General features: G+C 40.4%; 1 protein-coding gene across 1 annotated transcript in view; it reads left to right on the top strand.

Annotated features, from left to right (window-relative positions):
* Nucleotides 1-4,454: 4,454 nt before the first annotated feature.
* LOC111655552 (ubinuclein-1) overlaps nt 4,455-9,621 on the top strand; it is a 7,145-nt gene continuing 1,978 nt past the window's right edge. The window contains exons 1-10 of the mRNA XM_087174168.1: nt 4,455-4,707; nt 5,273-5,377; nt 5,499-5,597; nt 5,906-6,046; nt 6,247-6,326; nt 6,447-7,020; nt 7,130-7,200; nt 8,129-8,258; nt 8,354-8,478; nt 9,398-9,520. Coding sequence (XP_087030294.1) covers nt 4,477-4,707; nt 5,273-5,377; nt 5,499-5,597; nt 5,906-6,046; nt 6,247-6,326; nt 6,447-7,020; nt 7,130-7,200; nt 8,129-8,258; nt 8,354-8,478; nt 9,398-9,520 — 1,679 coding nt within the window. The 5' untranslated portion in view covers nt 4,455-4,476. The remainder of the gene's footprint in view (nt 4,708-5,272; nt 5,378-5,498; nt 5,598-5,905; nt 6,047-6,246; nt 6,327-6,446; nt 7,021-7,129; nt 7,201-8,128; nt 8,259-8,353; nt 8,479-9,397; nt 9,521-9,621) is intronic.

Raw genomic sequence — 9,621 nt, 5'->3', positions numbered from 1 at the left:
GGGGGGCAGAGGAGGGTTTAGAGTCAGTACACTATCAGACAGAGCTGGAGAATTAATAACAATTTGTGGCAGATAATTACTTATCAATTAAAGCTGTTATCCTGCCTAATTAGGCAACGTTCATTAAATTCAGCCAATTTAAACCTTAATCAAAGTTAGCAGGGCCTGACAGCAGAGTGAGAGTCAGTGGAGGAGCGCCCCCCAGTGGAGGAGAGGGGAAGGAGGAGTCCCTCAGGATGGTGTGTGTGAGAGAGAGAGAGAGAGAGAGAGAGAGAGAGAGAGAGAGAGAGAGAGAGAGAGAGAGAGAGAGAGAGAGGAAGTTTTGTCTATTCTTCTTTTTTGTTGCTCTAAGAATGGCCCACTTTTCCAGTTTCATAAAGTTATTATCATCATTATTATAAGTAGTAGTAATAATAGTAGCAGTAGCAGTAGCTTCTATTCTTTCTATAGTATTTTGTTACTTTATATTATTATATTTGATGCATGAATCTAAATGCAGCAAGGTGGAGCTTTTTGTTTTGAACTTGAATATATATTGTTTGTTTGAGTAATTAATATATAAGCATCATAATTTATGAGCTAGTTATATGTTTTGTATAAAGAGCCTAAAAGTCAAATAATCAAGGAGTTAAATAGACGTATTGGTGTAAGAAGAAATGCAGTGCCGTATGAGGATGCAAGAAGAGCCAACTGGAAATACATAGATACAGCTCATGCATGGTTGGATTAACCCACCAGGGGAACCTGGGGCCAAAGATGAGCTCCTGTGCCCTAACTGAATAAAATGATCATAAAACACCTGCAACACAGTTAACCTGGGGTTTTTAGGAGGCCCCTAGCAGTTTAAGATCCATGCTTTTTACCTCAAAATGAATAACTATGAGTACATGTACTGCGTTACTTTCAACCAAAGATGGTGACAATGTTGCTGCTGGTGGTTATTATTATTATTATAGCAGTAGTTGTAGTAATAGTATAAGTGGTGAAAGAAGTTAGCAAATGCAAGAAAAGATCTGCATTCAAATATACTCATTCTGTAGATTAGCCCCTTTTCAAAGTGTCATATTACAATATATTATTACAGTTGTTGATGCATTAATGTCAGCAGCGAACTAATCTAATTGTTTAATATCCTGATTGTTTGGTCAATGCAAAAGCATTACATCTTGTTTTGTATGTAAAATCTTAATCTCTAAGGAAACAGCAACACAGAGGTTAACTATTTGAGGACAAATGTACTTTTATTTATTATTTATCTACTCAAAAGCTTAAAAAAAACTACACTCAGGCACACAATGACTCCAGGTTTAACACCCGCCTTCACCCTCTGGCCTCTCACCTCTCATTTTAAAGCCTTCACTTCCAAGAACTGTTGTGGCCAATTGACAACAAAGCACGAGCTTCTCTGGGCGTCTCGGCACGAGGAACGAGTTAATTAATATTGGCTCCTGTTTGCTCTGGTTAATGAATGAGTGAATTATGCACCTCTGGGACACCGCCTCCCCAATCGCTTTAAATTATTCCCCACACCCCTCTTCCAACATTGTCCTCCAATTTCCCCACTCTGATCCTGCACTGATGGGGTCCCTGTCACCAACCAGACCAACACACACACACACACACACACACACACACACAGAGGCTCCATCTGTCTGTCTTTGTCCTGCTCTTGTGTATTTTAGTTCATTGTCTCCAGCACATTTATTGACGTTTTTTTTTTTTCAGGATTCAACGCTTCTGTTCGACCTCGCATCATAAGCTCATGGTGGCAAATAACTTCCATCCCATTAACTCGTTTGAGAGGGGAGGCTAGTCAAACAAAGCTTGGCTGCAATCTGATCCTCCCTCTCTCCCTCTCTCTCTCTCGCTCTCTCTCTTGCTCTCTCTCTCGCTCTCTCTCTCCCTCTCTCTCTCTCTCATACACGCTCACACTCAGTCCTGTTGGTCAGAGAGAGGAAAAAAAAAAAAGATCCATATTATTTGCATTAAAAGCCTCGCACCGTGAAATTCATTTATAATTACAAAGCGGGGTGCAGTGTGTGTTATGCAGATCAGGGACATGTGTGCGGACTGAATTCGCGCTCAGATTGGTTATTTTGTGATATGCTAACACGAATGTATGGTGACAGATTGCAATTATCCCGTTATTGTAATTGTCAAAGTCAATTCACTGCAGGCTGAGTGCAGGCTACATGAAAAGAGCAGGATTTACACATGACTGTCTGGATTTGATTGTCTTTTTGACCCTCAAAAAACAAACAAAAAAAACCCCCTGTGTTTTACCGAATACATTGCTGCTGTCAGGCCATCACCTCAGATGACACGATGACACTCAAGTTGCTCCCAAATTAGGACTGGAATTGAAAATTAGCCTTAATTTGAGGATTATATAAATATCAGTGATGTGTTATGTTTCAGTTTTAAATGAACTGAACGTAAAGTATATGCTGATCACATACTCTGTTTCATTGTCAAATTAAATAAGGGTGTAGCCTGTATGTGTGTGCTGAGGAGTTCACGGTGGATCTAAGGTAAACTGTCCATAAAAAATCTTATGGCATCTTCCCTTACAGTGTCCTCTGCTCGGCCTCACGGATCTTCAGCGCCCCCCTGTGGTGAAAAGACACTGTGCAGGTCCAATCTGCATCTCTCTGCATACAGCACCCAAATCTGTGCGCCCCTGCAATCATGGACAATTCTCAATTATGAATCTGAAGCAGAGGAGATTTTCATTCAAAACACCACAGAAATTCATTTCATATTTTCACTGTCACCATAATTAAATATATATAACAATAAGATGAGTAGTGACAGAAAAAAAGTTCATCTCTTTGTTTATTTTTGCTACAATGCTGCTCACACTATCAAAAATTAAAGTATCATGGCTATATTAAGGAAGCTGGATCCTGGGGTAAAAATTAGCTGTTGCCACGTTCCCATCAAGTACGTTGCACAAAGCAAAGGTGGCAACTTCATTATATTTTGTACAGAGATCCAGAAACTAAACACTACTTCTGCCTGGCTTATTTTCTATGCGTCAGTTAGTTTGAAGTAGTTTGATTAAACACAACTTTATGTAAGGAAATGTACCATGTAACCACAATGGTAATCTGGTGATCCAGACCCTTTATTTTTTTATTTGGTTTATTGTAAGGTACAAGTACACAAACAGAAGCAGAGTCTGATGTACTGTACATGTGTTTATAACCAAAGCTAATGTCCAACAACAGTGTCTTGATGGGCATTGATGGGTCAAGCAATCATTAACTGTGCTGTGGCTCCAAATTGGGGTCAGGTGCATCCTGTTTGCTTTAATTATCCTTGAGATGTGTCTGGAACTTGATTGGAGTCCAGCTGTGGTAAATTGAAATGATTAGAAAAGTACACACCTGTGAAGGCCCCACATATCATACTGCATGTCAGGACGAAAACCAAAATTTGAATTTCTAGTCTAAATCTTACTCAAGAAGATTTTAATTGGTTACTCGAAGCTGTAATTGCTGCCAAAGGGGCTTTTACTAAGTAGCCTACTGAATTAAAGCTCTGAATACTTATGTAAATGAGAGTTTTTGTTCTTTAACACATTTGCAAAAAAAATCTAAAAACATGTTTTCACTTTGTCACTATTATTGAGTGCAGATTGATGCGCAAATATGTTATCAATTTACAATAAAGTCTAGAACACAAAGTGTGCGAAAAGTGACGAGGTCTGAATAGGAAGCGCTGCATGAAACTAACACAAGCTGCCGGTTAGCTAAGCTTAGCATACGGCTTGTAAGCAGGGGGAACAGCTAGCTAACTAGCCTGGTAAGAACATCCATCTACCAGTACATCTTAACTTCATACATTTGTTTAATCTGCACAAGTGTAAAAAAAGAAAAAGAAAGAAAATTCACCGTTTTAATGTCAGGTTATGTGCCAAACTGTTTTTGAAACTGTTGCCAGGCAACCAGTTGAGACTAAAAATGTTACTATGCCAAGAAAATAAAAGTTTAAGCTCCTGAAACGCAAATGTATAATTTTTCTATTTTGTTTTTTTTTTCCCACTTTTTTTTTTCTCAAAAAGATGTGGCCTAAATCATTACCGAGGTTTAGAGATACAGGTAGGCGGATGTTGTTTTGTTTTTGTTTTTTTTATGTTAGTAGCTAGCTACAGGCTACATCTTAGCTAACCGTTTTTACCGGACAGTTGAAAGGGTGGTATTGATCACTCAGAAAGCCAATAAGCCTATTTCTCTAAAGGGGTTTCTTTAATGAACCCTAATAATAAAAACAGAAAGATAAAGGAATTAACACCTGGTATTAAAGGACAGCTTTTAAAGCTACATGGTTTGACAAATATTCATCAGTGTATGGAATGAGATTGGCTGCGTGTGGGTGACACAGTTGAGCACACCTGCATCTACTTCTCCTTAATCAAACCCTTCCTGTCTCGTTCAACCCGAACCACAGAGTCGGTTTGTGTTCCCCGGTGTGATGGCTGAATCCCGGAGAGTTCAGTTGACCACTCTCCCCTGCGACGTACCGCCTTCACCCCCCGACCCGCCCGCTTCGGAGCACGAGTCTTCATCGAGTGTCCTGCGGGGGAAAGACACCGGGTCAGACCGAACCGCTGACACCGACACGGTCCGACTGATCCTCCCGTTGTTCGAGCCTGATGAGCGGAGCTTTCCACAGTTCAGCTACAGTCAGCTCATTGACAACAAGGTGGGGTTTTATATGGACTTCTTTACTTCTACTACTTTAGATCAATATAAATAGCCTGCAGTGAAAAAAATCCCAATCCAAGCTCCACATGTTTGTACATGTAACCTGACAGTTTGATAGGTCGTATCAATTAGCAGGGAATAGTATGTGCACCCCCCCTTACTATTTATATATATTTTCAAAAAGTCCTTTTATAGAAGATTTGAAGAAAAATGTTAAGATACACTTAGTTTTTTCACCTTTTCTTATGTGCACATCAATTTCTTAAGTGATCAAATTAAAACAATAAGACATTCCTGCATGTTCTATTTTAAAGTTAATTCCCTGTGCTGTTTGACACTTGTTTTACGTTAGTTTGTCTTCATTTAAATGTTTAAACTTTTCACCAGGATAATTGCCTTAATCTTTTCAAGATTTCACAAGCTGTCCAACTTTAAAGTGGCAACACATTTGAACAACTGAGATAAATGAATGGGGCTAACTGAGCTAAATTTCTGACTCTAAGATACAGAAATATTTATTTTTGTGTAAAATGTAATGGTTCATAAGAGACTTTACATTTTAGATCAACCACACAAAAGCAAAAGACCCACTGAGCAAATATGAAGAGGAAGAGGGGAGAGAGGATGATGAAGTCGCTGCCATTGCCAGGAAGTTGGAGGAAAAATATGTGAGTAGCTTCTCTTTTTTTTTTGCAAACCTGATCCTATGAAGACAGGTTTTCCTTCATTTTGGAATTTTAAGTCTTCATCGTAAACGGAAAGATAATATTTTGCATCCTCTCACTGCAGGGTGGCAAACCCACGAAAAAGAAGGATCGTATTCAGGACCTGATCGATATTGGATACGGTTATGATGAAGATGATTCTTTCATCGACAACTCTGAGGCTGTGAGTCCACTGCTACGTCACATGTTTCAATTTCCCCAGAACTGTTATCAATTCCTTTTTTTTTTTTTTTTCCTATTTTATATATCAGCATCTTCATTGTGTTGCACAAAGACACAGTTTTACATGCTGTATCTAGGCCTTGTTGATTCCCATGTAGTGGAAATTTTTTTGCTTTTCAGCAGTTTACTTCACAAAAAAAAGGTCTTACGAAATTTCCTCTGCTCATATTTTCTTTCGGCTGTATAAATCCGTATTGATAGAAATGATTTGAATCTGATTACGATATTGCTTCTGGCTGGTCTCTGCAGTATGACGAATTTGTTCCGGCCTCCATCACAACTAAATTTGGTGGATTCTATGTAAATTCGGGCGTGCTGCAGTTCCGCCAGGCTTCCGACACTGAGACCGAGAACTTGACAACAGAGGAGAAAACGCTTGAGTCCTCAAAAGTAAGTAGTGCATCACCGTGGAGCATTTTAATGGATGTTTTGTACAGACTTGGAGAGGAACAGAGTTTGTGTTTCAGGAGTGACTGAATTCCAAAACTGTTCTTTGCACCAGTGTTTTGTATCTTGAAAAAGTTTACAATTTGATTAGATTTCAAAACCGTATCTTATCAGACATAATGGCTTCAAACATACATTTGTAGAAACGTAAACTCAATGCTGGACAGGATAAGCCGAAGAAGAAGCAGTGCAGAGCAGATGAAGAGTCAAGAGCCAAGTCAAGGTGAGGGGCGACAAAGTAAATTTATCTTTTGTTTAAAAAGCCAGTTTGACACTGATGCTCGAACATTTGATTCAATATGATTCTCAGAATAATTTTCTCATAAGCGTAATCATCTTGTAGCACTTTGTCTGAACTCGAACTGAATAAGAAGAAGAAGAAGAAGAAAAAGGCTGTTGGCACGTTAAGTGTCACAAGCATGCTGAAGAAGTTTCAAAGAGAGAAGGAGAAGGAACGACAGAAAATGGAAAAAGCAAATCAGAGGGCAGCAGGAATCATCAGTGTACCCACAATCCCTCTGTGCCCGGCAGACGCAGCCGGCGGTGGGGGCTCAGGACTGACCGACCCGCTCCTCAGTTTAATCGGCTCGACCAACGACCACGCTCTTATCCAGGCAGCCAGCACAGTGGACTTTGTTATTGATCTGGTCTCTTTATTAGATGCCAGCGAAGAGACTTCTTCACCAAAACTGGTTCCTCAAGCTGCCACAGAGACGCAGCTTTTCCAACCCAAAACAAATAATCACAGTCTCACTCAAGCCCAACCTCCAAATACAAAGACTAATTTGGAGCGGAGGACTCATCCAGAACCAATCCAGCTCCTGTCAGAGGCCGGCTCTACCTCTCTTCAGCAGTGCGCCCCGCTGCCGGAGGGACTTACCCCAGCACTGGAGGACAGCATTAGAAAACTCGTGGCAGTAAGGTTAAATTTTATTATTTATATATGCTGAAATGAAGATGTCTGTGTGCATGTGTCAATACACTAATGCAGGATGGCTACACAGATGATGTACACTCATTTTTCAGACTGCCAAGACCTCGGAGGGAGGCTCGAAACTCAAGTTCTTCACTCCAGAAATCAACTCAATCCTGCTAGAGTGAGTAATCCAACACCACAGACAGCAAATGTTGTCTTGATCCAGGAGCTCAGTGGAAGCCTGTTTTTAAAACCCGGATCAACTACAAAATGCCAGAAATCGTGCTTTTTAACAACTTTAACAACAGATTTCACTTGTGGAGAAGCATGTGGTTGTTAAGTTGTGTCATTAATCAGTTTAAACTACAGCTTGGATCGCCCAGAATCCACTTGTAAATATCAAATGTTGTTTCCTCAGACTGATCTAGGTTCAGCAAGATTTAGAAGGCAAGATATTTGAATGCTCGAGTCCTGGACACCCCAGGAAGATGTCAGCTGATTGTTTGTATACTGTGGCTAAAAGTATTAAAGGCAGGTTCACACACTCGTGTCTCCCTCAGGATGAAACGTTATCACTTTGGTTATCCATCGACCTTTGATCTGTACCTGCAAAACTGACATTTAGCACGCTTACTCACGTAACTAAGACGACGAAAAAGGTAAACATTACATGTGCTAAACATCGGCACGTTAGCGTTGTCATTAGTTAGTACAGCCTCACGGAGCTGCTAGCATCGCTGCAGAATCCTGGCCTTGTTTCTAGATCAATACTGAAATCAGTTGTCGTGGTAAATTGATTGTGCTTATATTAGCATCTTTAACCTCGGGAGAGTGCAAAGCTTACACACACACACACACACACACACACACACACTTTCATACATAATTGATTTTGAAGTGCTAATTAAAAGCAGTGTTTTGCTCGTGGATCAAATCACCAGACCTGTGATCAGTTGATGACCTCAGCTCCCTGAGCTTCTCTCATCCATTAATCTGACCCATGTTCATCATCAGGCTTTCAGTGGTGTGTTCTTTGCTTGAGCCATCCATAGTGATGTTGAACATAGTGTGTAACAGCATACGTCAACTCTCTGACTTTCTTGGCCCAGTATTGAGTTGCAGTGTCGGGAGCAGGGCGGCCAGTTGCGCTCCAAAGTGTACACACACCTGTCGTCATTCCTGCCCTGCAGCAGAGATGCGCTCTTAAAACGCGTAAAGAGACTATTTCTCACGCACATGGTGAGTGAGGTTAACGCTTTGAGTTGTTTTATTACAGAATTGGTGGAAGTTTTGTGTTTGTATGCGACTAACTGCTTGAATCTGACACTGAGAAGAAGGAACCTCCTGACGTGGAGGATCCCGTGCAGAAACTTAAAGAGGCCATCGGCAAAGCTATGCCTGAACAGATCGCCTGTTACCAAGCAAACTGCCAAGCATATGAACACGTTAAGGTTTCAAAGTAAGTTCAGTGGCATAAACTCTTGGGTGATGAGTGGGTGGGTGGGGGGGGATTCTTCTTATTCACATGATGACAGATGCTATTCGTCCAGAGTCCATAGCCAACAATGTTATGTGCACCTGGGTTGGAACGCCAATGTAGCTGTTTACACCTGGATTTTAAGGCTCTTCTGTGGCTCTTCAGTGAGTCACATTTTCAAACACGTGGTGAACATTGTGAAAAAGGTCTATTTTAATCCAAAGCAGATTTTTCTTTAACCTAACCAAATAGTTTTGTTGCCTAAACCTGACCAAACTGACCTAAACACTGATTATAATAAAAACAAGATTAGTCAACCAGGTCTGAATGAATAGATAAATATCAACTTTTCATTTCACACAGGAGTGTAATCCCAGTCTCCTTGGAGAAAGTCCTTTATACTATCTCACCTGACTTCCTGAAGTCTTTCTGCACTGGTGGCATTTAATAAGCACCTGATAGCAGCAGATGTTTAGATCGCCACCTGGCCTTTGGCACTTGGTACACGGACATGCATTGCAACATTTTGCGTCCTGTACACTATTTTGTAACAGTGCAAAAAAAATGGCTTCGGGAGCCATTAGGTGTCCTGTACGGGTGTAAATAGCTGAATCGGTGCCATGTGACTATTTTCACCTGGGTGCAAATAAACAGTTTATTTAAACAATATAAAAAAAAAACAACAATGTAGAGGGTTGTTTTCCTTAAATTTAATTTAGTTAAATGTCAGAGGTCAAATATGTTCCAAGCCTGAAGTGGTTGTTTTAAATTTGATGTCACAACATCACTGCTGTTAATCACAATAGACTACTTATTCTATCTGTCTATAACTGTTATTAGAAGAACAAGAAATAAAATCTGGCCACACTGGAAATAGTAACTGTGCCTATGTCCATGTCAGGGCAACAGAAGAGGGGAATGAGGGCAAACAGAGTGTGAAGGACGGCACAGAGGACAATGTGGAGGAGAGAGGTGGGAAAAGAGGAGGTCCTAAGAAGTTTTTCAAATGGAACGAGGAGATCAGGTCAGAGATGATAAAGACCAGCACACTCAAGTACAAGATCTTTTCAAATATCACGTGTGAACACATGAACAGACAGAAACTGGACATTAAGTAACCTGCTT

The sequence above is a fragment of the Seriola lalandi genome, unplaced genomic scaffold, assembly GCF_002814215.2.
Source record: "Seriola lalandi dorsalis isolate HSWRI2012SDOR001 ecotype SW California unplaced genomic scaffold, Sedor1 jcf7180002054324, whole genome shotgun sequence".
NCBI classification, from domain to species: domain Eukaryota; kingdom Metazoa; phylum Chordata; class Actinopteri; order Carangiformes; family Carangidae; genus Seriola; species Seriola lalandi.
This window is presented reverse-complemented; position numbering and strand designations above follow the sequence as displayed.